Source organism: Mesoplodon densirostris, chromosome 18 (genome assembly GCF_025265405.1).
Source record: "Mesoplodon densirostris isolate mMesDen1 chromosome 18, mMesDen1 primary haplotype, whole genome shotgun sequence".
Classification (NCBI taxonomy): Eukaryota; Metazoa; Chordata; class Mammalia; order Artiodactyla; family Ziphiidae; genus Mesoplodon; species Mesoplodon densirostris.
In genome coordinates this window covers 6,403,312-6,431,299 of record NC_082678.1, presented here as the reverse complement: position 1 = coordinate 6,431,299, position 27,988 = coordinate 6,403,312, and the positions used below count along the sequence as shown (strand labels likewise).

At 44.8% G+C, this 27,988-nt stretch overlaps 1 protein-coding gene across 3 annotated transcripts; it reads left to right on the top strand.

Moving 5' to 3' along the window:
- The first annotated feature begins 9 nt into the window (after positions 1-9).
- DNAJC7 (DnaJ heat shock protein family (Hsp40) member C7) lies at positions 10-27,642 on the top strand. 3 transcript variants are annotated; one of them, XM_060081971.1, is made up of 15 exons: positions 10-299; positions 8,109-8,147; positions 11,183-11,271; positions 12,608-12,732; positions 13,116-13,229; positions 13,877-13,951; positions 18,154-18,272; positions 18,977-19,130; positions 19,661-19,825; positions 20,652-20,743; positions 23,801-23,874; positions 24,249-24,395; positions 24,628-24,780; positions 26,856-26,918; positions 27,324-27,642. In XM_060081971.1, exons 1-15 carry the CDS (start codon positions 223-225, stop codon positions 27,359-27,361), a joined length of 1,524 nt encoding a protein of 507 aa, XP_059937954.1. In that variant the 5' UTR covers positions 10-222; the 3' UTR covers positions 27,362-27,642. The 3 variants fall into 3 exon arrangements, with proteins under 3 accessions (XP_059937954.1, XP_059937952.1, XP_059937953.1); XM_060081969.1 differs by lacking the exon at positions 8,109-8,147 and having other exon boundaries at positions 19-299; positions 27,324-27,641; XM_060081970.1 differs by lacking the exons at positions 10-299; positions 8,109-8,147 and adding an exon at positions 8,250-8,306 and having other exon boundaries at positions 27,324-27,641.
- The last annotated feature ends 346 nt before the right edge of the window (positions 27,643-27,988 follow it).

Genomic DNA, 27,988 nt, shown 5'->3' with positions numbered 1-27,988 from the left:
CCCCCTATGCACAGAAACCGTCCTTGGGCCCCCGCTCCGGCGAGGAGACCACCCTGGACCTCCAGGGGCGGGAGGCCGCTCTGGCCCCAATCAGAGCCTCTCGCTGGTAGACGGGCCCGAGGGAGCCCCTCTGGGCGCAGCGCCGCCGAGCTGCTCGATGCTCCGACCGGAAGTGCTCTTCACCGCCGACCTCCCAACCGGCTCTCTGGTCCCGGCGGTAAGATGGCGGCTGCCGCGGAGTGCGATGTGGTAATGGCGGCGACCGAGCCAGAGCTGCTAGACGACGAGGAAGCGAAGAGGTAAGCGGGTGGCAGGGGAGGGGAAGGGGCGAGCTTCAGCTCCATGGCTCCGGGAACCCCGTCCTTGCCGTGGTGCAGCCCCTACAGAGGCGATGCCCCGCCCTCCGAGAATCCCCCCTCCCCCATCTGAGATTGAGTCCGGATGGACCCCCTGAAGGGGCGCTCTCGGAGGTTTGCCCTCCTCTCCTGCTTCCGCCTGGCTGAGGAGCTGAGGCATGGCGTTGTTGCCCAGCAGAGAGGAAGGTCGTCCTCATTGTAGAGGCCGGGTCTCTAAGGGGGTCTCGGAGGTCTGTTGCGGGGTGGGGGTGGGTGGGGGGGGCGGCGCGGCTGTGACGACGCCTTCTTACATCGCCCCCGACCCCTTCCTTCTCTTGTTAACTTCTGTATCTTGTGTCTCAGCCCTTTGCGTCTCCGAAGCTCTTGCTGTCCTCACCCCCTTTCCTCAGTAATTACACCCCAGCGAGCGCTAGTCTGGGCCCGAGGTATTGTGTGTGTCCATTATTGACCTAGTGGCCCCTCGGTTACCCCAGAAGTCGAAGGTGATAGAGAAAGAAGGGTGAGGGGTTTTGTCTCGTGCTCCACACGTCAACCCCTCTCCTTCCACCGTTTCTAAGATCCTCATTCTTTCAGGGCTGTTTCTTAAATTAAGCAGCAAGGAGGAGGGCAGCTGCTTGGGCGCTGTTGGCTCTGCTGGGCAGCCGCAGTGGCTCGAGATTGCCAGTCCGGACTCGGCAAGGGAGCTGCAGAGTGAGTGGTTTTCGAGAACGCTCTGGATTTTGGCTACATCTAAGGCAGGTTATTGGAAGTGGGGTTGGAACACAGCTGTGGGTAGTCATACTTGTCCTAATTCTGGAGCAGAATTAACGAAAAGCTTCTGGAAGTTTGGAGCCCTGTCCTCATCAACCGCGGGTTAACTGACTACAATTCTCTCAGTCTCCTTCCCACATATTTCATGTCTTTATACCAAGCCCATTATGGCTTCAGTCTGGAGGATTCGAGGTGGTGATTAGTTCATGAGATCTGAAATCAGGATTGCGAGAATTTTTAACTATCCAGGTTTGAAACATCAGAGGTACTCAAGGAGGCAGAATGAATAGTTATCAAGCTTAAGGGTAGTTACTACGGCCAGTGTCCCAGGCTCCTGACCTGTTGCGAGCAGAAGCTGAGGGCCTTGACAAAGTGTAGTAGGTCCCTGCGGTATCAGAGAAGGCAGGAAACCAGAGCCTAGTCTCTGTCTGTTCCTGGTTTTGAGGTTTCACAAACCAGTTCTTTCCAGGTATTTAGAATTAAGCATCATCAGCATCATTAAGGAACTGCAAAACAGGACGCAGAACTCCCACCAATACAGGCAGAACTTAAATTAATTGTAGGGATTTACTTGTGTTTGGAAGGAGTTCAGTGGTTCTTTGTGCTATAAAGAGGGAGTTGGGCTATATGTAATTTAAAATAAACTCAGCCTACTTAGTATAAATCTCTGACGTAGGCACTGTCCTTAATTCCAGTTTCCCTTCAAAGTAACTATGTAAAGCAAATTTTTTTCCTTAAAAAATCAGCCCTTTTACGATATTCTATCATAAAAAACATAAAACAGGATGATGCGGTAATGTGACCACATCAGACACAAAAAAAAACATATGGTATTTGGTAGCAGTAAACAATAAGGGAGGGTGTTGACTGATGTTAACTGCCTTATTTCATGGAGTTTTAAGATGTCATTGGTTGTAAAATGCACGGTGGTTTTCTCTGCCACTAAGAGAAAAAAACTATAACTGAAAAACACATTCTTATGAAATAGACTTATATGTAAAACATACATAGATCTTTTTTAGACATAATAAAATGTAAATGTTTATTGTATACCACTTATGTGAAAAAATCAAAAGGAAAGTACAGTGAAATAAAAATATCACCATTTGACTTTCCGCCATATAAGGCATCCTTATGGCGGAGGGTAAATACTGGGCTCTGTTAGTAAGAAAAAGCCTTGTTTATGTGTAGCTTTCCAATGCTGAAAATGGAGTGGTGACTTAGAAGTTTTGGAGGAAGATTGTTTTACATTTTTCACATATCCTGGAATCCTCCTGTGTAGCCACAGCAGAGGGCAGGGATAGGCACATCTCTTACAAATGCCCTTTACTATCTGACTTGGTTAGTTATTTGGCCAGGTTCGTGTCTCTTGTTACAGTCCTACTCCCAGTTCACTTGGGGACACAGGAGTTGATGGGTCTCGGGTTGTTCTTGTAAAGTCCAGCAAGGAGTCCTTCCTTGCATCGTGGCCCAAGGGCATCCTGCTGCTGCTGCTGCTGAACTGTCACAGTCCCGCGGGAGGCAAAGTGAGAGGAACTTTCAAGAAGTTGGACCTCATGGTTGTAGCATTTTAAATGGCTACATGTTTTATTTTCTTAGCTTTAGAGTCTCTACAGAAAAAGAAATGGACTTTAGTTTTTTTGTGTGTCACTCTGGACAAAGTTCTTTTTCCCTCATAGCAGCTGAGAAGCTAAAATAAAAGATGTGTTAGTTGGCACTCCAAAATAGATCAGGGTTCTGAACATGAAGATTAGTATTTCTCTTTGCCCACCAGAATAGATAAAGCTGCTTGGGGAGCCAGAGGACTAAATTGCAGAGGTTTTACATTTCAGCTAATTTAAGACCTTACATTTTCCGGGGAAGTTGCTGATTGTTTTACCTAAGACATGCATGCCTGTCTTGAGTGAAGGCTCTCTGGTCATTTTTCCTGGACTGGGGAGCAGTTTTGTCTCCGTAGGTGGTCCTTATTATGGTAAAATCGAAGGATTTCAAGTTGCTAATCAATAGAGGAAGTACTTCTGTGTCTCAGCATATATCTGGCCTGACTGGGCAGTGAGGTCCCAAAGAGCCAGTGGGAGCCATCGACTTAGGAGCCAAGGGCATCCTTCCCTGATTCCTTGGGTTGATAATCTTAACTTCTCAGTGTCTGTTGTCCTGGTAGAGGAGAGCAAGAACAATTACTAGTAGGCCCTTTCTTAGTACCTAGGTATTGTAAACTCTTTCGGGATTTTGCCTTTTATTTTTCTATGAATATTGTTGGTGGGAAGCACTGAACCCTGAATCCATACCCCGGAGGCTGCTGTAGTTGCTATTAACTGCAGCGTCTTGGGGTGTTTTGGAGTTTGTGGCCTTAACTGCAGAGCTTGTGGGATTACTTTTCCCCCTTCTTCCCCACTCTGTTTCAAATTCTTAGGTTTGTGTCCCCCTAAACTTGCTCTTGAAGTTCGAGGGCAGGCGGCTAGACAGAGCCTGCAAGCTGATTGGGAATTTGTCTTTGACCTTGAACCCAAATCAGTGAGAAACACTGCTTTCAGCCTTCACTTTCATTTTGGTATACCTTAAGTGTGGGGTCAGAGATGAAGAAGTGGGACAAATAAGTCACGGTTAAGGAAGGGATAAAGCTAGGAATACAGAATCCTGAATACCAGCAAATAATTGATTGAATTGAACCCTGGTATTAACAAGTGGCAAAACTGTTAATAGTCTTTACTGGAGCAAAGGTAGAGCACAGAGAAAGGGTCTCTCTGTTCCTTGCTGGTTTAATTCAGATTCACGTATTAACTGAAGCCAGGTAAATTGAGCGATTTTAATAAAACGTTGGGCCAAGTGAGTGGCAGTTGCTCTAGTGTGTAGTTCATTCCCAACGACCAGAACTCTGATTGGCTTAAAGATCAGCCTTATTGCACATTCCAACCAATCAGGAATTGGTTTAGTCTTTGAAGCTAGTATTTTTTAAGTTTTTAAAAGCTGCATACTGGGCACTTGCCTTTGGTTTCTTTCTCCAGGACTTTAGAAGATTGGAGAACAATGGTCGGTGGCTGCCTAGGTGCCTTGTGGTCTGATGCAAAGTCTCTCTGAGAGCCCATTTCTCCCTTACTCCACTAATGTTTGGTCCCCTTTCTCCAGTGCTGAGTGATGTGGAAGTTACTTAGAGGTCGTTCCAGGTATTCTTTTAAATTGTCTGGATTTCAGCAGTAAGAACAGCATTCAGCATGCAAGTTTTTCCAGTAGTTTATTCATTTTATTGGATTGACAGTTCTTTTCTTTCCCATGCAGATCCAAACAGCAGTTTCTATGTTTATCCCACCATGGCAGGGGTATGAGTGTTTGAGGCTTTTGAGAATGGTAATATGATCAGGAATATTTGACTTTCAGAGTCTGATTCTGAGACCTAATACTCTGTTGGCCTGTGACTTTGTGTGGGGTGGCCAGATTGTCAGATAAGCAAAGTGTTAACTGTCTTTTCTGATTCTAATATTAGGCTTTTGGGGAGGGTGTGTGAGGCAAGCAGGGCCCTCTCTTATTAGAGTTTCTGTCCTGAGAATTCTTCCTCAGGCAGTTTGCTCTGAGACAGTGAACCACCTGATGAACTAAAGAACCACAAAAACTTGGGAAGCAAAATAACAGTTGACAGTCTAGACTCCTGACTCTAGTTCCCATCTCCATCTCCTCCCCTCTCTCCCCCACCCCCACCAAAAAAAAAAAAAACCAAAAAAACTCAGAAAGCAACCTTTTTCCTAATTATAGTTCCTCAGTTCTAGATTTTTTTTTTTTTTTTTTTTTTTTTTGGCCGCACCACATGGCTTGTGGGATCTTAGTTCCCTGACTAGGGATCACACCTGGGCCCTCGGGTGTGAAAGCACAGAGTCCTAACCACGCGACCGCCAGGGAATTCCCCGGGTCTAGATTTTTGATGAGTGCTCGTGTCCCCGTGAGGGTGCTGCGAGATGTCACAGAGTGGGAAATCAAGGGATAGGAAATGGTGGGTTTGGGGAGATATTATGAAAACAAGTCTCTGACTAATGCCAAAAAGCCAGTGGCTTGTGTCCTCAGAGTAGCTTCTGAGAAGCTTATTTCTCAGAAGCAACTTCTTGGTTGTGCCTCCTGTCCCCAGGGGTAAATGAAGGTTAAGTAGATGCCACAGATTGTGACACCTCCCATTTAAGGAACTAGCAGAAGTTTTTAACACAGTTGAGGCTGCTACTTCTGTGTGAATATCCTTCTGCCTGCAGTGATGGAATTTCCGTCCGGATTGCTTGCTTGCTGTTTTTCCCCACTGAATAAGACAGCCACCTCCAGTGCGTTGCCTGGTGTCCTTCCCTACTTGAGCAGTAGGGAGTGCTGCTGCCTTGGGTAGTCTGTATCTGTGACTGCACTTGGTGCCTTTTGGTCTCTTCTGGCTTTGCCCCTGTTGAGATTCCCTTAGTGTCCAGACGGAGGACAGTTTGAAGTGGTATATTTTTTTCATCTTCATCTCCTTCTCTTTTTGGGGGGAGGGTGGGTGTTTTAACTGGGCTTTTAAGTGAAAGCAGAAGCTGCCTATTCTATGGGAAATTGGGTAAAGGAAGCTGGGTAGTCCACCCTTACCAACAGGTAGAAGTTGGATAGAGTCCGCCCTCTATTTTCTCTGGACCTTTATGAAGTCTTTATTTGCTCTCAACATCTAGCGCCTTGCATTTAGCCAACACTCTGTCTGTGGAATTGTTCCCGGTCATGTATGGCTTCCACCTATCCATGTGAAACTTAGATTGTTAGAGGATAAAAAAAACAAATCGAATAATATGCATTTGGTAAGATGGAGTAAAAGTTAGGCTCCTGGGCTCCTTTTACTTTACTCTCTCATGAAGGTCAGAGAGAGTACAACATGAAACAGGCCCTGTGACATGCCTTTGGGGACAAGAGGTCTTGTACTGTGGGAAGGAAGAAGGAATTTCTACTCTGAGACTGGCCAAGATCCTGTAAATTCTGAAGGGTGGAGGGCATTCCTTGATCAACGGGCAACTAGTAAATTTGACTGAATAAAAGAAATGGGTGCAACAATCTAGAGTAAGGGTGACATTTTGGAAGTAGTAAAGGATATTTGACTCGTTGGCAGTATAAAGTATTATTATTAAAAGCCTGAGGATAAAAACAGGAAAGATAGCTTTCTCTAAAGTTCTTCCTGCCAGTAAAATAGTCTCCAGGTCAAAGGCCCCTAAACACTCCTCTGTTCTAACAAGAAATTACGTCGTCCTGCGTTGTAATTTTAGTAGATTTCTCTTCCACTTCTGGAGTAGCAGACTACATCAAGAAAATGCAAAGAAAAAGAAAAAAAAGATCTCATTCAAGCTGCTGCGTCTGTTTTGATTTAAACTGGTATTAATGGCTATTGGAAGAACGGAACTTTATTAAAAATACGTTATTCTAGCCAAATACTTGAAATAAATAAGAGCACTGTGGTTCACCCCCCGCTTCCCACCCTGCCCTTGGTCATTCAAAAATCTAATCAGTATTTCCTCAGTTGCAAATGAAGAATAGTGAAGCCATGTTAGCCTTTATTTTTCATGCAGTGGGGTAGAATAAATCTAAAAATGGTACATTACAAATAGACATGTGAAGTAACTCCAGAGAGAACCCAGAGATGTTGAGACGTTTTTTAAAAAAAACTACTTGCCAATGAATCCTGCATTAGTGAGAGTTGAGTAAAGTTTCTAAATACCTCTTTAATTTCTAGACGATAGACTAGTTGGCCTAAGGCAAAGATATTGCTTAAGTGTTCAACTTGGAAGTATTTAGAGAGAAAATGGAAGTTTTTATAGAGCATCTAATTTGGGGCACATTACGATTTCAACTGTGGTGTTTTAATTTGTTTTTAATTTAGCTGTAAATGTGCAAAGTTGGCTGGTGATCATAAGCCCAAGTTGTCTGATTTGATCACATGATGCTGAGCCCTGCTAAGACCTGTGTGATACCAAATGATTCCCTTGGCAGTGTTTGTTGGAGTACTTAGCATCTGTGATGAATGAGTGCTAAATTGGGAGAGAGAGAATGGAACTGTGTGATCAGAGGATATACAGATTTTTCACGCACATGTAGTGTTAGAAGAGCAGGTTTTCATACTGCAGTTTTCTGATTGATGAGGTTATTTCTGAAAAATAAATACATTTTAAAATAGCAAAGCAGAGCAAGAGTAGAGTGTATTCTCCTTACCTATGTCTGTCAGAGAGAAGGCTGGCCTGGCCCTCTGGCACGGATCCCGTTGTGGGACACCCTCCCATCATACATCCAAAGAGGGCAGAGTTTTTGGAAAACCTTTCACGAGCTGTTTTCACAGGAATTTGTTGCTGGCTATTCAAGTGAAAGGACTGGTCTGGTAGAGGTAGTCATTCCCAGCATCTCTTGGTGAATCAGAGACGTGAAGCTTTTTCTGCTTAGAGTTGATCCAAGGATTGGGTGGGGAACTGGATAAATTAGTTTTAATCCAGAAACCTTGCCACTCACAGGGTCTAGCGGGGAAAACATGGGACTCTAAGGTTTAGTAAACCTGTGCAGCCACCTTGGGTGCCTCACTAGCTCTTCGTCTGTTGGAGGACACGTGATATTATCACCATCACCACTTCAGAAGGCCGTTGTGAAGACCCTCCTTGGAAATGTTTTGAAAATTTGAAAATGCACTAGGGATGCAGCGTCTGTTAAAGCGTCATCGGGTCAGTTATGGCCAAGTCTATATTTTGATGTGGTGGTATATTTCAGGGTTTAGTCTGAATTTTATTTTGTGGCCACAGAAAATAATCTGTAGTTTCATGTAGTGCCTTTTGGAATCTGTTCCTTTTTTAACCTAATCCAGGTGAACTCAGTTAATCCTAATTCTTCCTTTCTTAGTACCGATGCTTTTTAGTTAGGTACATGTTGTAACCTCACTTGGTTCTCAAATGAATTGACTGGCAGTGAGTGGAGTGACAGATGCCACCGCCAGATCGCCCTCAATTCCAGTGTTAACCAGCTCTTCTCCTTCTTTTCCAGTCCTACGCCTTTGACATCTCATCCTTCAGTCCCTTTGCTGTAAGGGCAGCTTGAACACGCTTCAGCCCTTTCTCAGACTCCCAGGCAGGACTTGAATGGATTTGACCCTGGAGTTGTTCCTGATGCAGCCTTGTTCAGTTCTTGCTGCTGCCATGCTGGATTCCAAAGATCCACTCTTTCCTCGGCTGGTCTTGCAGGGTCAGGCCCATTGGTTAAAGCTTGTCGTGTATTTGGTGGGGAGGCTCAAGATGACGGAGGGACTCCACTTTGGGCGTTGGACCTGGAGGCAAAAAATAAGCATTCAGTCTAAAAGCACTAAGTGCCCATTGTTTAGGCAGCTGTTAATCAACCATGTTTCTATGAAAATAAGTCCTTTTCATGAGGCAGTTGTGTGGGAATAGCTAATTCTGGCCTGATGCTGTGCAGTGTGAGGTTAAAAACATGGTAACGTGTCACAACACAATTCTTCTTGTTCTTTCTGCTGTGGGCTGACTCTACATTACTCGCTTTGTTTGCTCTAGAATGGAATCTACTCACCATTTACTAAAATGAAATGCATTTCTTGGGGGAGGCAAAGTCCAGTTCACTAGGTCTTGCATCTTAAAGGGAAAGGAGCCCTACTCTGTCTGTGACTGATTGTTAGGAATGTCATTTGGCTTGTTTAAATCCAGATTGCAGTTCTGGAGTTGGATTTTATACGCTGCGGCTATTTTGTGTTTTAGTCGAAAGAAATTCATATTCATTGTTCTTAGCAGTACAGATTAATTTTTAAAGTCTTAGGCAATAGGTAGAGGTGAGCATTAGAGAGAAAGAGCTTAGCATAGTAGATAGGGCACAGCTGTGGGATCTGCAGGTCTGGGTTGACACCCTGACCCTCTGGACAGTTTTTAATCTCTAACCCTTAATTTCCTCTGTTGAAAAATGGGAATAATGAAACTCACCTGATAAGATAATGTATGGAAAGTACCTGGCCTCAGTAATAATTACTGATTTTCCACAGAAGTCATCCTTTACACTTTTGCTGGAAAGCCAGTGCTGAACTCATGGCCTCCATTGGAGTGAGTGTTTCAGGAAAGAAAGGGCATCTCTCTGTATTTCTACAGATTGTTCCACCTTTGACTCACAAGCTTTATATGCTGATACAACGTCTATCCAAGTGCCCAGATGCCTTTGGTTTTCCTCAAGGATTTGTGTGGTCTTAGCCACTAGCTGAGTGAATAGAAGGCTGGATCTTTTCCGGTACAGTTTGGGCCTGTTGCCTTTGAACTTACTACTCCATTTCTTCATAGTGGTTTAATTCAACTTCCGACATCCAGTGTTGGGGAAGCCCCTTCTTCAAATCTTCTGGCATGTCTGCTCTTAAAGGATACGTTCTTCATAGTTCTTATAGTGCCCGGCTTAATTCAGAGTTGTTCAGCATGTGGAAAGATTGTGCTTGGTCTTATAAGTCTTGAAGTTGGGGGATCCTTCTTGAGAACTTTTAATAGCAGATGGCCTCTTTACAGCATTGTGACAGTTGGTGTAATAAAATTACTCAAATCCATCACAGTTCAAATCTGTCAACATTTATAGGTCATTTCCATTTTCCTTCTCCCTTTTTTTTTGGCCATGCCACACAGCTTGTGGGATCTTAGTACCCCGACCAGGGATCGAACCCAGGCCCCCTCAGTGAACGCACTGAGTCCTGACCACTGGACCACTAGGGAAATCCCCCATTTTCCGTCTCCTTTCTGCTAGCAGACTTTTCTTGTTAATAGGGCTTGCCAGGACAGTGATGGAGAAGAATGGAAAGGGAGATCGCCTCAATAAAAGGAGGGTAGTTTTACCAGTTTGTAGTTTAAAATATGTGAGTAAATAAAATCACAAATCTTCCCATTGCCGATGTCCATGGAATCAAGCTGTAAACTCCTATACCATCACCAAGGTTAAGAACTGTATTTTTGTCCCCACTTCAGGCAGCCCTTGAACTGGGCTTTTAGCATGTGTGGAGGACAGAAAGAGAAACAGAGTCTTCCTTATAACAGAAATGCCAGATATTTAGCTATGTTGCAGTAATCATTTTGGTAAAGAATGATCTTTGTCACTCAAGTTGGTCATTAGAGTGATTTTGGGTATCTCTGATAGAGGTTACAAGTTTGTTCTTTGAGACATTGTTGGTCATGTCTGATTTGATTCTAGTTCTTTGGTCAAGAATATAATTTGCAATTATATATCATTGTTTCTTTTGGAAGGTACAGTTTGTCTCATGCACAGCTTCAAAAAAATGGATCTTGGAGTAGGGCAAAATTTTTGATATTCATAACCACGCCATTGGGTGGTTATACAAGGTACTAGAGGGATGGTTGAGGAGGCAGTTAAGTATCCACATCGATGTGACGGGCAGAGAGCATCGGTAGGTGGGTACTTGTTAGAGCATGGCACTGGCAGTCTGTATTTTGTATGTCCCTGTCGTCCAGGTTCTTGGTCTCTGCTGTCACTCAACTCTGTCCTCCATCTTAAACACCAATATGCTATGCTTTTAACACCTTTGCCACCTGCTTTTGCTCTGCTTGTCCTTCCAGTGACAAACGCATGAGCCAGTTTCCAAGAGAATAAATCATTAAAACTCCAAGAATATGACCCATTTCACATTGAGAAATCAGTTGCTCCTGAACGGCATTACCTATAACTGACTTTTTGTAAGTTTGCTAAAGAGGCAGAAGTTGTGACACAGTGGAAAGGAAATAAATATAAAAATTCTGTCTCTGTGAGAGAATGTCTAAATTTGCCTGTCCTAAGGGGAATGATTACAGGTAGGAGTAGTGAGGAAAGGTCAGGCAATATCAGAGAGGTTTCTGGATTTAGCTTGAATGTATCTAAGTGACAAAAAATAGCATCTGAAGAACTTGGATTCGTTCATTAGCACCTCCTTTTGGTCCATCAGCCCATCAAACAAATCTGTAAATTCCTTCAAGTATCACATTAACTTTCAGCTCAATGTGCCGGGGGCTCTAGACCAAAAGATTGTTCCCATGAGATGACAGGGGTTATTCCCTGGGTATAGTAACGTGTTTCTCTTTCTCTTTCATTTTCAGGGAAGCAGAGTCTTTCAAGGAACAAGGAAATGCATACTATGCCAAGAAAGATTACAATGAAGCTTATAACTATTATACAAAAGCCATAGGTGAGAAGGGATACACTGGAAAATAATTTGCCAAATGTTGTTGTTGTTGTTGTTGTTGTTTTAAATTTTTATTTAATTTTTTGGCTGTGTTGTGTCTTCGTTGCTGCGCGTGGGTTTCCTCCGGTTGCGGCGAGCGGGGGCTGCTCTTCGCTGCCGTGTGCCGGCTTCTCGTTGCGGTGGCTTCTCATGTTGCGGAGCACGGGCTCTAGGTGCCCAGGCTTCAGTAGTTGCGGCACATGGGCTCAGTAATTGTGGCTCGAGGGCTCTAGAGCACAGAGTCAGTAGTTGTGGTGCACGGGTTTAGTTGCTCCGCGGCATGTGGGATCTTCCCAGACCCTTCCTGGACCGGGGATCAAACCCATGTCCCTTGCATTGGCAGGCAGGTCCTTAACCACTGCGCCACCAGGAAACCCCCCACCAAATACTGTTATAAATAGCTCCTCTCTAAGAAGTAGCCTCTCTGCTTAGTGGGTTGATAACTGTTACTGTGTGAAGTCTTTCGGGTTTAATGACCTTAGTGGCAATGGTCCTCAACCTTTTGGCACCAGGGACCAGTTTGGTGGAAGACAGTTTTTCCACGGGGCGGGGTGGGGGGGATGATATGGTTCAGGCGGTAATGCGAGCGATAGGGAGCGGCAGATGAAGCTTCGCTCACTCACCCGCCGCTCACCTCCTGCTGTGCAGCCCGGTTCCTAACAGTCCGAGGACCGGTACTGGTTGGCGGCCCGGGGGTTGGGGTCCCCTGTTGTGAGGGATAACTTTTTCTAGCTCAAGCAGGTAGTTCTTCATTTGGCAAATTAAAGGCAGTTCTAGAAATTCTAGATAATATGGCAATAAGATACCCACCTAAATGCATCTCAGCCATTGCCAATTCATTTACCATCTTAGAAAATGGCCTTTGTAGATATTAACAAGTCTTAGTTACCTCCATGCTCAATTTGCCAGTATATTTTAATCCCATGCCAGCATTTTTCTCACCTAACTTGTTTACAGGCTCCCCACCCCCAGCTCAACAAATGCAAATTCATTTTCCTGTCTTATTACATAAAACACAAATCATTAAGAAGACAAATATACTAACCCCTTAACCCATAAAGGATAATCAGTGCACTTTAAAGCTAAGTATAAATTATTTTTAAATAACTTGTCTTTGTAAAGTGGTTGCACCATTGCTGCTGTCCATTTGTCCAAGTAGTCAAAAATTTGGCTGTGAGTATGTCAGCATTCCTGTTACAGTTTGATTGCCTTGATATAGTTCTGAGGGAGACGGCCCCTGAGTTTTTGAAGCAGTGACCCATGCTAAACTTCGTTTCACATTCTTCTGCCTTTCCTGTAGATATGTGTCCTAAAAATGCTAGCTATTACGGGAATCGAGCAGCCACCTTGATGATGCTTGGAAAGTTCCGGGAAGCTCTTGGAGATGCACAGCAGTCAGTGAGGTTGGATGACAGTTTTGTTCGGGTATGTAATGGGGCTGTTTGGGGGGGTCTGAATTGCTGTAGTTGAGTTCCTCTAGCCCATGGTTTCTCAGTTTTGACACTGTTAGTTAACATTTGGGGCCAGATAATTCTTTATTGCGGGGAACTATCCTGTGCATTATAGGATGTTTTCAGTAGATCACTGACCTTTAACCACTAGATGTGAGTAACACTCTCCTCCCTTCCCAGTTGTGACAACCAAAACTATCTTTAACGTCGCTGAATGTCCCATGGAAGGTAGAATCACCCCTGGTTGAGAACTGCTGCTCCATCCCTTGTTGGTTTTGTGTGCGTGTTGCTGCTGTTGATTTTCTTCTGGCTTGGCCAATCATGATTCCTTTTCTTCCCTCTTTGTGTTTCTTCTAGGGACATCTACGAGAGGGCAAATGCCACCTATCTCTAGGGAATGCCATGGCGGCATGTCGTAGTTTCCAGAGAGCCCTAGAACTGGATCACAAAAATGCTCAGGCACAACAGGAGGTATGGGTCTGATGCCATCAGTATCAGAAGAAACAGCAGGGTGGTATATTTGGGAGGAATAGTGACTTGAGAATCAGAACTGAAATCTTGTCTCACTCCTGCCATCAGCCACACCTGGGTGACTGTGTGCAAGTCTCATAGTCTCTGAGCCTCAGCTTCCTTATCTGTAAAAGGAATTTTGAATATGATTTACAGCTTTGAAAACCTGTGAAATTTGGAGGGTTTCTGAGATAGCTGGGGGGATGGGCAGATGCGTCAAGGAACTGATTTGAGTGAGGTTAAAAAATTTGAATTCAGATCCTGATTAAATTGGTAGCAGCTAAAAGATGTTTTAGTTGCATCTTCATATGTACCCAATTTACTCCTAGATGCATTTAGTGAGAATCTCACTGAACCTCTGACAGTGCCTTTTATTTTATGTATGTTATGTCATGGCTCCTTTGTTTCTGACCTTAAGTTCAAACTGAGGGTAAAGGTTGGGCCTTAACCTTTCTGTTAAGGAGTCTCGGCTACATCTTCACCAAATTGATTTGTGAAAAGTCTGTGGTTCTGATTTTCTTGAAATAAACTCATCAAGTCCTTGTTGGTTTTTCTGGTTGTTGAATCTGCAACTTCCTTAAAACTCTTATATGATTTTTCTCGTATAGTTCAAGAATGCTAATGCAGTCATAGAATATGAGAAAATAGCAGAAACAGATTTTGAGAAGCGGGATTTTCGGAAGGTAAAGTACAACTGTGAGGAAGTCTCATCTACACTTTTCTCACAAAGTTCTCTCTGTGTGTGTGTGTGTGTTTTAGGTAATTAGAGGAGTAGTATGGTACAGAAGATCTAGAATAGTAAATTATCACTTTAATTTGGCATTGACCTTTTCTTTCCCTATTTTTTTTAAGACTTTTATTTATTGTTTTTAGAACAGTTTTAGGTTCACAGCCAAATTGAGAGGGAAGTACAGAGATTTCCCATATATCCCCTGCCCCGCACATGCATAGCCTCCTCCATTATCAGTGTTCCCCAGAGGAGAATTCCAGAGGTACATTTTGTTACAACCAAGTTTTTGGCAATTATGAATAAAGCTGCTCTGGATATCTCTGTGCAGGTTTTTGTATGGATATAAGTTTCAACTCTTTTGGGTTAATTCCAAGAAGCACAGTTGCTGGATCCTATGGTAAAAGTATGTTATGTTTTGCAAGAAACTACGAAACTGTCTTCAGAAGTGACTGTATCATTCTGCATTCCCACCAGCAATGAATGGGCGTTTCTGTTGCTCCACATCATCAACATTAAAAAATTTTTTTTTGTTAAGGTTCTTATTTTCTTAATTATATTTCGCTTTATCATAAAAAGCAGTATGAGTTTGTTACTTGAGTTCGTTCCTGTTTCTGATATAAGGTATGCTGGTTAGTAGAGGAAAAGCCAGTTGGAATTAAATATTAGGTTTGGATAACCCATTTTTATTAGAATAATGAGAGCTAGCTTTAACACCTGCTTTGTTTGATCTAGATGGAGCTATAAATAAAAAATAGAGGCCCCTTTTACATTTTTGAATAGTGTACGTAACCTGTCGTCATAGCTTTTTTTTTTTTTTCTGCTGTACGCGGGCCTCTCACTGCTGTGGCCTCTCCCGCTGCGGAGCACAGGCTCCGGACACACAGGCTCCGCGGCCATGGCTCGCGGGCCCAGCCGCTCCGCGGCACGTGGGATCCTCCGGGATCGGGGCACGAACCCGTGTCCCCTGCATCGGCAGGCGGACTCCCAACCACTGCGCCACCAGGGAAGCCCCGTCATAGCTTTTTGATGTTAAGCCTTTCCACAGAAGCACACTACTGTCCTTTATGGAGCTGTGTGATAGTACATGAAAAATGTACATGCCAAAGGGATTGACCTGTGTGAAACATGGGAAAGGTATCAAAGTTCCAGATATCTTTGTAAGTCTTGTTTGTAGTGGTTGTCTCTCATCTGAGTAATTCCTGATTCCCTTCTTTAGATGGACTTGGAAGTAGCTTTCACTAGAGTTTCAAAAGGGGAGGTAAGTGGCCCCCAAAAGGGTTAAAAACCACTGATCAGGATCAGTTTTCAGGATCAGTTAAGATTGTATCATCCAGGGACTGGAGTTGTCACTTCACATGTGGGAATTTGCTCAGTGCTTTCTGTAGCAGGTACTCAAATGCTTGAGAAAAGGGTACAGTTAAGAATCACTCTTTTCTTTTTTTTTTTTTTAATTTATTTATTTTTGGCTGTGTTGGGTCTTCGTTTCTGTGCGAGGGCTTTCTCTAGTTGTGGCAAGTGGGGACCCCTCTTCATCGCGGTGCGCGGGACTCTCACAATCGTGACCTCTCTTGTTGCGGAGCACAGGCTCCAGACGCGCAGGCTCAGTAGTTGTGGCTCACGGGCCCAGTTGCTCCACGGCATGTGGGATCTTCCCAGACCAGGGCTCGAACCCGTGTCCCCTACATTGGCAGGCAGATTCTCAACCACTGCGCCACCAGGGAAGCCCAAGAATCATTCTTAAGTCACAAACTGTGACAGTCTTTTATTTGGTAATATCTGATTAGCTTATACAGAGTCCTAGCATTAACTTATTAGCGTCCCTCTTCTGTCCATTGGTTTTAATAACCACAGTGTCTTTGTAGTGCAGTTCATACTTGGTTGTGTGTGTGTGTGTGTGTGTGTGTGTGTGTGTGTGTGTTTGGAAAGCAGTTCTGCCTCGTGTCACATTTTTAGAGGTTTGCATAGGCAAAAGCTTTGTCTCAAAAGGCGGTCTTTTGGGTTTCTTTTCTTTCTTGCTCACCCTGGAGCCAGAATCCCTAGTCTGTGACAGAATCCTCTGTTTGTGACATCCCAGCACCCCCACTGTAGTTCATGGTGATGTCACAAATGAAGAATTATGATCCTGGCTAGGGAAACAGATGAACTTGGAAGAAACAAAGATCTTCTTTGCCTGCAGCTGTCCATAGTCATGGGGAGGTGGGGGTGGGAAGTGAAGCCCTGAGGCTCCAACTGACACTCCCCACCATGAGCTGAACCATCTCTGTACAGAACGTCACAAAGGCAGCAGGTTGTGGCTGCTTACATTTTGACGGACTGCTCTCCTCCCAATTCTTTTTCTTTTTAAGGAGGGGAAGATTAGCACATGACTACCCTACTCAGTACCTGCATTTTCATATTGTCCTTAGAACATAAGCTGTGCCATTCAAGGAAAGGTGTCCCCACCACTGCTCTGTGGACACTGCGGAAAGCCTTCCCAGTGCAACAGCTCATGGTGTTTACCTACTTCCCTTTATTTTTAAATTTAAATATTTGAGTAGGTGCTATTCTTGGTTCAAAAGCTAGAAAGTATAAACAATTACTCAGTGATAAGTGCTCCCCCCAAACTTGTCTTCCATCTGCCTATTTCTCACCCTTTAGGGTAACCACTGTTCTTGTTCTATTTACTGCCACAGTTTTGTTCTACATAAACAAATACAAATACAGAATTTTTTTTTTTTTTTTTGGCCACGCCTCATGCCTTGTAGGATCTTAGTTCCCCGACCAGGGATTGAACCCTGGCCCCAGCAGTGAAAGCACCAAGTCCTAACCACTGGACCGCCAGGGAATTCCCAACAAATACAAAGAGAGATTCTTAATTTTCTTTCTTTCTTTCTTGCATGAAAGGTAATAACGCTCTGCAAAGTTCTGTACCTTGCTTTTTTTTTCCCACTTAATAGGCCTTGGAAGTCTTTCCATATTAGTATGTGCAGAACTTCTTCATTCTATTTTAGATCCACATAGTAGTGTTCTAGTATATGAATGTCTACACTGCCTAACCAGCCTCCTGTTGATGGAATTTGAGTTATTTCTGCTTCCAGTTTTCAGACTTCATCTCTTCCTGATCCCTATGACCAGATTCTTAGAGGGAACGGGTATCCCTTAACTCCAGATTTCTCCATTGGGTCAGTTTTTCTTGGAGGAGAATATGATTCAGGAAGGACTTCCCAGGAATAACAGATAAACCAAAGTGAATGCTCAGAGAGCAAACTCAGAAAAAATAGGAATATATGGAAGTCTTTATGAAGCTGAAAGACTGAAATAATCTCAGCTCTCTGTGTGTGTGTGTGTGTGTGTGTGTGTGTGTGTGTGTGTGTGTGTGAGAGAGAGAGAGAGAGAGAGAGAGAGAGAGAGAGAGAACCTTTTTGGTTTGTATAGCAATGTGTTAGGTATAGTTTAGGACTGTTGAAAGCAAATTAATTATTAGATATTTCTGTACTAAAGTGGAAGTGGAAGAGTGGCCACCATGTGAGGCTCATGCCACAGGAAGGAGGGAACTGTGAGCAATTTCAGTAATACAGGGAGCAGTGATTCTTTATCAGGTTCTCTTTTTGGTATTCCTTGTCTTACTTAGTAGGCTAAGCATGATGAATTATGCAAAGTAGCAAATAATGGTATTTCTACTAGAAGAATGTGAGTTTTGATCACAGTCACTATCTATATGATTCCCTGTGGAGGCACCTTAGCATGGTGATTCAGGTTATAGGCTCTGGAGTCTTCGTGTCTAAGATCAAATTCTATTCCTGTTTGGTCCAAGATCCAAGCTTTGGTGACCTTGAACAAGTTACTTAATCTCTGTACTTTAGTTTTTTCATCAGTAAAATATGGGTACTAATATTAGCTGCTTCAGAAAATTGTTGTGGGCATTAAATGGGTTAATATATAAAGTTCTCAGTAAATGTTTGCTGTCATCATTATCATCTGGAGCTGCTCTCCTCATTTTCAGTGGTTTAATCAAATAAATTAGGAGGGTGTGTGTGTGTGTGTATTTTTAAACAGGTATATTCTTAAACTCTGGTATTACTTCCCTTTGAATCTGTTGCCTGTGACCAAACTAAAGTCAAGACATTTTCTGGAGTCCAGGATGAAGAACCTTATTTGCTTTCTTCTTCCCCATAGGTTGTTTTTTGCATGGACCGTGCCCTAGAATATGCCCCTGCCTGCCATCGCTTCAAAATCCTTAAAGCAGAATGTTTAACAATGCTGGGTCGTTATCCAGAAGCACAGTCTGTGGCCAGGTATGAAGTCAGGCCAGTTTTGTATTAAAGTGCCAGACACCACTGGACGAATGCTGTCTGGCAGTTCTCTACAACAGGAGTTAACATATTGTCCTGTAGTAGGCCAGCCAGTGTGATCAGACCTTCCTGGGACTTAAAGCCAAAGGTTAGACTGGGTATTATACCGAAAATCCAAAGGTATTTATATAGGAGTTCAGTAGGTACTTGAGCTATATGTGAAAGAAGAGATGTGTAGATTTTTTTGTGTGTTTTTGTTTTTTTTAATGTCCGTTTCTTTCTACTCAAGGGGTTTGTGAACTCTAAAGGGCTGGATAGTAAATATTTTAGGCTTTGCAGGCCATGTTGTCTCTGTTAACAATGCAGCTCAGTCACTATAGTGTAAAAGCAGCCGTAGATAATAGATAAACGAATGGTGTGGCTGAATTTCAATAAAACTTAATTTACAAAAACCAGCAGCAGATAGGATTTGGCCCTGTGGGCTGTATTTACCAATCCCTGATGTAATAAAGGTTGTGAGACACAAGAAGTATATAAGGATAGATACAGATGATTTATTTGGGGACAGGTTGGGAAGAGTGCTTGGGAATCTTCCTTTGGATACTTTCCATATTAGACACATGGTCAAGAAAAAAACTGGCCAAATGATAGTAATGGTGGGGGAGACCCAAACCACAGCTGAATGTGCCCCTTACTGGCTATTGCAGTGACATTTTACGAATGGATTCCACCAATGCTGATGCTCTGTATGTACGAGGTCTTTGCCTTTATTATGAAGATTGTATTGAGAAGGCGGTTCAGTTTTTTGTCCAAGCTCTCCGGATGGCTCCTGACCATGAGAAGGCCTGCGTTGCTTGCAGAGTAAGTTCTAGGCACCAGATCTGGGTAGGAAAGAAAGCTTTCTTTTTGAGCCTTTAAGAGTTAAGGTGGAAGGTTTTAGAATCACAGGGAATGTGATAGCACTTCTTCCCTCCTTGCCAGGATGCTTGATCCTTTCATGAGAAATTATTTCAGGACAACTTTTATTTGCCTAAAGGTAAATGTGATCTATAGGGTCAGATCCTTTTAATATCTAAGTGTGTTTTTTCTTTTTTTCTTCCTTCAGTGAAGAAAAGATAGTAATGCTTATCCTGGGGAGTGGAGGTAAACCCTGGGTAACACAGGTCTCATTGGTATTCTTTTATAAATCTTGGTTTCCCCTGTCCACTCTGTAGGAAGCACCAATGAGCAACAAATAGCCTAGGTGGTGGGGTTGGGTAGGGTGGAGGGCCATGTGATGCTAAACCGCTGGGATCTAAGAAATTGAAAATAGATTCTGGCCTCTCTGTGCAGTAGCCTCTCAGATGAGGCTTTCTGGATGTGAACTGACCTCCCCTTGCTTTTCTCTGTAGAATGCCAAAGCACTTAAAGCAAAGAAGGAAGATGGGAATAAAGCGTTTAAAGAAGGAAATTACAAGCTAGCATATGAACTGTACACAGAAGCCCTGGGGATAGACCCCAATAATATAAAAACAAATGCTAAACTCTACTGTAATCGGGGTACGGTTAATTCCAAGGTAAGCACTTGGTCTGGGGCTTGGGGCCTATGGAGATATTTTTAAGGGCCAACAAAGAGGTCTTGGGAAATTTGCCCAATGAGGGTAAGCCAGATGAGAAAAGGCTGATATTTCAGCTTGTTAGGAACTTCCTTCTGAGAGGCAAGCTTTTATTTTTTCTGTGGAATTTAGGGGCACTTGAGGGACAGTTTGGAAGGATATTCCCACCTGTTCTTCAAGTTTCTTTCTTCCAGTAAAAGAATGGCTAGAGGCTTTGGGACAATTTTTAAAGCAAGTATTGCTTCTTTTTGCCTAAGCAAGTGATTATTTCTTTTTTAGGAGTGATTTGGAGGAAATTCGAGTATGAGGCAGGCTTAGTTTTTTTCTCCAGCATAACTGATGGTCACCATGCTCAGCTGAAAATGTCCTAAGTTCTGTCCCACACAACTGTCAGAAAGAAGGACAGGCTCCTTGCTCTTGCAGAGTCCTAGTAGTTTAAAAGTCACAGTAATTCTGGTCCCTCCAGTTGGCCTCTGGAAGAACAGGAGGCAAGAACCACCCTTACCCTTCCCATGTCTTGGCTGGGCACTGACCTGGAATGGTAAGAGGTGGTTTATCCTTGCAGATAAGTGTGCTTTGCTTCCATCATTTAGAAAAGACACCAATTTTGAATTTGGTGTCCTTAGCCCTATGAGATACTGGCTTTCCAGTGACCAAGAATGAGTGTGGCGGTTAGGGGGCCAGCATGACTGATCGATCCTCTTAGAATTTTGAAGCCATGCCCACAGCTTCTGGGCTCCCTCAGTCACCCAAGATGTGAAGTATGACTGCTCTCTTTTTCCTGAAGCTTAGGAAACTAGATGATGCAATAGAAGACTGCACAAATGCAGTGAAGCTTGATGACACTTATATAAAAGCCTACTTGAGAAGAGCTCAGTGGTAAGTTCCTCTGGTGGGTGGGGGGAAGAGGGAGTTGCTGCTGGCCTGCCAGGGGAATTGCATTATGGATGATGAAGCAGACCCAGGGATGTTGTGAGGTCATTTGGTCCTTCCCCCTGCCTCTAGGTGGGATTGTTCCAGCCCTAGACTATCTTTATAGACCTCCAGCGAAGGAGATTGCACAAGCTCCCTCAGTCTCCCATGCCAGTGTCTTACGCCCCTCACGGTCAGTAAGTTTCCTCTGATGCCTGACCCAAATTCCTTTTGTTAAAGTTTAAATCCATTTCCTTTGGAGATTTTATTTTGTGCTGTACACTTTTGCTCTAACTTGGCATAGTGCTTGGTGCTTGGCACACAATAGGTGCTCACTCAGTGTTTTGTTGAATGAATGTATGGTGCTTGGAAGAGGAGGAATAAGGTGTCTCTTGTGATAGTTGAGAGTTGTGCCTATCCTGTATGTTCTGGGTTAGGGAAGGCAGTCTTTTGATAGGAAGGGATTTAATCTGGCTCAGCCTCCCAGCAGTATGTGGAAGCCCCTTTTGAAATATCCTTGTCTCACTAGGTGATTTATGAGGCAGGATATTGCTGCCTAGATCTAGTGCTCAGATTTGCCTTCAGAGTCAGGTTGCTCCCCAGCATACTTGTTCATTTTATTCTTGACCCCACTAGACTCTTTTCTGCGGACTGGAACGTGAGCAGGGGCTAGGAGAGACCTCTCCCCAAAATCCGTCTTTTCTTTTTTCAGGTTAATTTCCCAGGTGGAGAAGAATGTCCTGTCTTTAAAGTTCCTAAAGGAAGACCTATTTGTTGTATACCTGTCCTCCAACACCCATCCCATTCCTTGTCATGAAATGGCGTAGCCACAGAACAGGTGCTGTTACTGCTACCTGATGAGCCCATAGTTCTTCGAGCTCCCCAGTCTCACCACTGGTGCAGAGCATGGGCTACTCGCCAGTTAGTTTTTCCCAAAATCATCCACGTTTGTAAAAAACAGGAAAACTCCTGTGGGTAGTGCTTTTTTTTTTTTTTAAAGTGAATTTCTAAGTAGATGACTAAATCTGTCCAACAAACATACACGGAATTATATTACAGATTCTGTGAGACCAACTGTCAGTCATCTCATTTTTTCAAACCACTTGCAGACACACATGGAAGACGACAGCGTACCCTTTGACCCAGCTAAAGACTTATTTTATCAGACACAAAGTGCTATATACATGTTTACTGCAGTGTTATTGTAATAGCATAAGAGGAGAACCTCACCTAGATGTCTAGTGGGAAGGGGGTGGCTGGATACATAATACTGTATCAGCTCAATGGAACACTCTGTAGTGTTTGAACAGGGTTGGGAAGAGAACAGAAAATTCTGGATTTGTTAGGAGGGTAATGGGATGAAGGATTTTGTTTCTCATATGTGCCATAAATAAAAATCAGGAATTGCTTTGATCAGATAGCTCCTTATCTTTGTGGTAGAAACAGAACTGTTCTCTGAGTGGCTCTGCCATGAGATCCTGCCGCAGAGGACAGCGTGCACTGTTGGGCACAGTCGGCTGAGGGCTGGGCAGCAGTGCCCTCAGGCAGCTGGGATGGACAAGAAGGACTGGAGATGAGTTCAGGCCAGAGCCTTACGAGAGCCCTGACTGCTGACCCAGTCCGCCTCCGCTCGCCCCTGTAGGTGGGGAGAGGCCAGATCTTTGCTACATTTCCCATGATGGGCTGGAGTTTTCCGTTTGCCCTAAAGCTCTACTTTTCTACTTTTTCTTCAACTTAAAAAAAAATAATGTAAGGATGTCCTTGAATTAAAAAAAAAAAAAACGTGTGAAGTAAAACTGTAAATCACTAATATAAGCTTATTTAGTACATTAGGTAGGGCCTGGTAAGTGCATCAAGGTAGCTTGTTTGCCACATCATTCCTATACCCAGAGCTGTCAGTTATTAGTTTTCTGTTACTTCAGTTTATGTTGTTACACTCCATCCTGCACATGGGTTCTCTGTACTCCTAGTAGCATTCGTGCCTTGGGTCTGTGGGGCATTGGTTTTGTCACCATTCTTTAAAAGTCATTCATCAAGATGTGGCCAGAAAATCAGAGATGCCTCAGATGTTGGGCTTCCCTTTTGCCAGCCACATCGGTAATGCTCCCCCTGCTCTGGCCTCTAAGCCGGGTGGGGCTCTGTGATGTTTGCAGAGATCGGCTCGTGTGGCGGCAGTGGAATAAATTGAACCTCTTTGTGCAGTGGCTAGCTGCACTGCATGGTCCCTTCCCCCTCCCCAGCTGATGGTGACTGTCTGGAACTGCTACCAGAGGCTGTTGAATCGGTAGAGGCCAGTCCTGGAGCCAGTGATAGTACCAGGAAAATGCCACTTTACTTCCGTGGAGGAGACACTGAAAAGGTCTGGCGCTCAGCCTGTCAAGCTTGTTTCCTCCCATCTTGGGCCAGGGGCCCTCCACTCTTCTGTGCTATGGAAGTAGAAGCAAGCCTGTGTTTACAGTCTCCTTTGCTATCTCATTAACCTACATCTCTCAGATTGATTAGTCTTAATGGAAGCATTTGCCAGCAGCCACCACCTTGAACTTGATCCTTCTAGTGGCCGACGAATCCCACATCTACTCTGGGTTGGAGCTGGCCCTGCATGTTTATGGCTCTCTCTGCTTCCAAGCTCTTCCATATCCATTGACCTCACTTGATAGTTTTTCTCCTGTGTTTCAGTCCCAAGTAATCAAGTAGGTACCTTCACATTTGTCTCTCATGAGGTGATCCAGATGCCTCTCGGTGGCTCTGAGTGAAATCAGAAGGAACTTTCTCCCCTTGGTTGCTGTCTGCTCAGAGCAGAATATAACTTTGCTGGTTAGGTGCAAGTGGCATGAGACCTCTCTCTCTCTTTCTCTTGAGGAATTGGTAGTTCATTTTTCTCATGGCTAGCTTAAGGACTCCTGTTTCATGAAGCATCTCAACCAAAAGTGTGTGTCTCTTGCTTGAGCCGTGCCTCTTCCCCTGGACTGATACTGACGGCCATTGCTATTCATGTCGCTGCACTGCCCTGTGTTTCCTTCTCAGTTATATGGACACAGAACAGTATGAAGAAGCAGTACGGGACTATGAAAAAGTATATCAGACGGAGAAAACAAAAGGTAAAGGAGTTGGAGAGCATGTGTCTCAGGGAACTGTGTGGTCTGACTTGTAGGTCCTAAAACTGGACATAGGAGTAGTTTGATTCGGGGATGAACCTGGAGCTTATTTGAAGAAGTGAGCAGAGACCCCGAGAGTGGGACAAGGCACCTGTTTTCTGGTCCCCAGTCCTCCCTGTCACTTTCACTTCCTTTTCTGTGTGATGAGGCCAATGTGAAGAACATACCTAGGAGTAGATTTTTTAATCTCCAGAAGAAAACACCGTAAAAGCCCCTGGTATGGTTAATGAGGCTTCTGACTCCAGAGCATCTGGGCGGGGCCTGGTAAGGGAAGCCAGAATCAGGCGCGTCCGTTGACGCCAGATGTCTTCCTCCAGAACACAAACAGCTCCTAAAAAATGCACAGCTGGAACTGAAGAAGAGTAAGAGGAAAGATTACTACAAGATTCTTGGAGTAGACAAGAATGCCTCTGAGGACGAAATCAAGAAGGCTTATCGGAAACGAGCCTTGATGCACCATCCAGGTAGAGTGGGTGGGGAGGGGGCTCAGTGGGGAGAGCAGGGTGGGCCGGCCGCTGCCAAGCTCAGTCCAGCACGAAAGCCTCAGAGAGGCTGCTGAGCTGGAATAAGGTGTTGCTCAGTTCCATACCCTCCAAATTTGGGAAGTACCAGATTCTAAAATCAGGCATAATGTGGTCTTTCTCTCAGACTTTGTTTTCTTGAGGCTCTGAGTTCTTCCCATACTCTTCCCTTTAGATCGGCACAGTGGAGCCAGTGCTGAAGTTCAGAAGGAGGAGGAGAAAAAGTTCAAGGAAGTCGGAGAAGCTTTTACCATTCTCTCCGACCCCAAGAAAAAGACTCGATATGACAGTGGGCAAGACCTGGATGAAGAGGGCATGAATATGGGTGGTGAGTTGGGAGTTGGTTGGGGCAGCCTAGGATGAATCTGACAGCTGCGGAACGTTAACATTTTTTCTAAAGACACTCCAGAGGGAGAGTCTTAGGTAATCAGCCAGTGATGCTCCACAATTTGTAAAGTGCACTCTGATGAGTACCTGTAATGTGTGAGGTACTCTGATGGGTGTGGAAAATAACAAAGGTGAATCAAACAGATTCCCTGACGTCCGGGAACCCACAGTCCAGGGGTTTGCAAACTCTGGCCCATAGGCCAAGTCTGACCCCTGGTCTAATAGACATGGAGTCCAACGAGGGCAGTAAAGTATAGCAGGTGTCAAGGGTGCAGAGTGGGTGCCGAGGAGGTCAGCACTAGCAAGGGAAGGCTTGGATGCGCAGAAAGCATAGCACCTTGTGGGAGCTGCCAGGGGCTCGGCTAGGAGGATAGAGGGTGCTCGAGGCACAGAGCGGTGGGAACTGCACAGAAGCTGGGTCAGACCTCAGCAGGCCTTAGAGGCTACAGGAAAGGATGTGGGCTTTTCCTTCTGGCTGGAAGTTCTTTCTTCCCCCACTGCAAAGTGTTTGCTGACTGATATTTATGCGTCTCACAGATTCCTGTAAGCCCTCACAGACTTCAGTTTCCCCAGAAGACTTAGAATGTAGTGAAGCGCAGCCGTGAGCATCATTGCTCACTGTGAGCTTAGCTGGAGATAAAAGAAGCCCTGAACTATGCAGTTCTCAGACCACTGCCTCTGATGCCAACCCTTTCTCTTACACTGAGAAAATCTATTGGAATTTAAAATAAGGTTGATGATGCTATACAGATAGTTCTGACCTTGCCAGTTGTGTGTGTGTGTGTGTGTGTGTGTGTGTGGATTTGGACTTCGCTGGCGGTCCAGTGGTTGGGACTCCGCTTCCGCTGTAGGGGGCATGATTTTGATGCTGCGAGGTGCAGCCCTGCCCCCCCCCCCAAAAAAAACCCCTAGGTTTACCAATAATAAACATTGCTCTGCCCAGCAGTTGAGAAGAGTTGTAAGCAGTCGAAAGCTGTTGAAGGGATATAAGTCGGGGAGCCATGGACCTGATTTAGGCTCTGGAGATATATTTGTAATGGCAGTGAGGCGAGCTGGTTTGGAAAGGGTGAGGAGGAGGGAAGACACGATCACTAGGAGAGAATCGGAGGGTACAGTCGGGAGACGGTGTGAGAATCACCAGGAGTGGCTGCGGAACATGTTGGAAGAGGCAGAGGACGCAGTCCAGAGCGGCTTTGGCCCAGCCGACCTGATGGGGCTGTTCACGGAGCCGGGGGACCCGGGAACAGGAGCAGATACACAGGCAGAGACAAATGCACTTTTGGACATGATGTGCCTGTGGGTGGGATTGGCTGGTGGAGGTAAATCCTGTGCAGTTTAGGGAGTTAGGCAGACTGGGGATGTGAGACCTGCTGTGGCCTGGTGAAGAAAGCACGGCGCCGGAGGCATACAGGAGTTGGCAGTGTTGTTTTGTTGCTTTCACTGGCCACGTGATCTTGGGCAAGTTACTTGAGCTTCTGCTTAGGTTTTGTTGAGTATAAATTGGTACTCAATGATATAATGTATGCGAAGTACCCAGCACCGTGATTGGCACCTGGTAGGTGCTTAGTAAACTATAGCTTTTTTTCTGGCATACAGTGTAGACAGAGTATGGCATCAAATGCAATAAATCATAGGTCTCATTCTTATATACAGTCTTAGTAGCACTGAAGTGGTACATTTTAGCCCTTTCAGTAGCAGCCCCAGCATTATAGGGAGACAGTGTGGAGAAAGTCTTACGTCGTAAAGCGCACATGGCATTTCCAGTTGTTGAGAAGGCTCAGTGAAGTGGGTTGAGGCAAAGAAAGCTTTCCTTTGGGACCATGCTTGGAAGAAGGGAACACATCCCAGGAGTGGGATCACCTCTCGTCGGTGAAGTTTGGGGAGAGGAGGGAAGTGATGTTATCGGGGAAAGCTTTGGAGACCCATTAGAGAATGGGTCTCTCTTAAGTTCCTCTTCAGACACTTCTAATTTTTTCACCTTTTTGTGCCTTCTCTGCTTCTCACTTTGCTCCGCAGATTTTGATGCAAACAATATCTTCAAGGCATTCTTTGGCGGTCCTGGGGGCTTCAGCTTTGAAGGTGGGTGTGCCTGAGTTCCCAGACCACAAACCGACACAAGGACTCCCCAGTTAGGCAGCACTAGGGGCCCAACAGTGGAGGCAGCAGAATTCTCGTCCAGCAGGACAGCAGGACAGGGTGCTGCCGAGGATGGAGGAGGGGTTTGCGGGCACACCTGCACAGGGTCAGGGAGACGTCTCTAAGCTCCCTAGTACCGGAGCTTCTCTGCAAGAGTGACGGTGTTAGAACTACGCACGTACAACCTGCTTGCATCCTCCCTCCTACACCCCAAGGCCCAGCCTGTTTGATACCCTTAGAGGTTTTTCTGTTTGAAGTAGCCCTTAAAGACTCTCCATAATCAGGGCAAACTGATCTTCCCCCAGAAAATTCGCAGAGCCAGCTAACAAGCTTTTCTTTTCCCTACAGCATCTGGTCCAGGGAATTTCTTTTTTCAATTTGGCTAATGAAACCATCCAGAACCCAGAAAATGCAGACTTGCTCAGTTTAACCTCGAATGTGGACACAGTTCACCTCCTCCCTTCATTATGATCCACGTACTTAGAGCAGTTTCGTTTTCTCAGTTGGATACCCGGTGTCTTTGTGAGTGGGGTGAAGGAAAGGGAGCCAGCGCCCAAGACTGCGGGTAGGGGAGGGAGGTGGGGGGTGGACAGGGCAGCTTGTGAATTTTTGTTTTACTGTTTAACTTTATTAAAAAAAAAAAATTAAGAGAATAAAATGTTTTGACCCTTTCTGGCACTTTGCTCTGGCAGCTGCTTTGTGTCACTCCAGAGTCAGTGGGCCAGAGCTGAGCCCCCAGCACGGAGCTGATGCCCACGTGGACTTTAGGCTCAGCAAGCCATCCCACGAGGGGTGAGGGCACCTGGGGGCAGGTGGGGTGCTGGCTGCCCCCAAATCGGTTTAGCACGGGAGTGCTGAGCAGGCCCTGGGGATGCTGCCGTGCCCAGCCTGATGTCAGTCATGGGGCAGCGAGTTCAGAAAACACATTTTACGGTAGGGCCACCAGAAATCACTAGAAGCTGCATGTGTCCAAAGTGGGTGCCAGGTGTCAGACTGGGCTAACTCAGAGGTTT

Bases quoted from the DNA above. Each gene is read 5' to 3' on its own strand.
- DNAJC7 (XM_060081971.1), top strand. From the start codon at position 223: ATGGCGGCTGCCGCGGAGTGCGATGTGGTAATGGCGGCGACCGAGCCA. The intron at 300-8,108 runs GTAAGCGGGTGG...CTTCTTTTCCAG, and splicing joins GACGACGAGGAAGCGAAGAG to TCCTACGCCTTTGACATCTC. The intron at 19,131-19,660 runs GTAAGTTCTAGG...TTTTCTCTGTAG, and splicing joins AGGCCTGCGTTGCTTGCAGA to AATGCCAAAGCACTTAAAGC.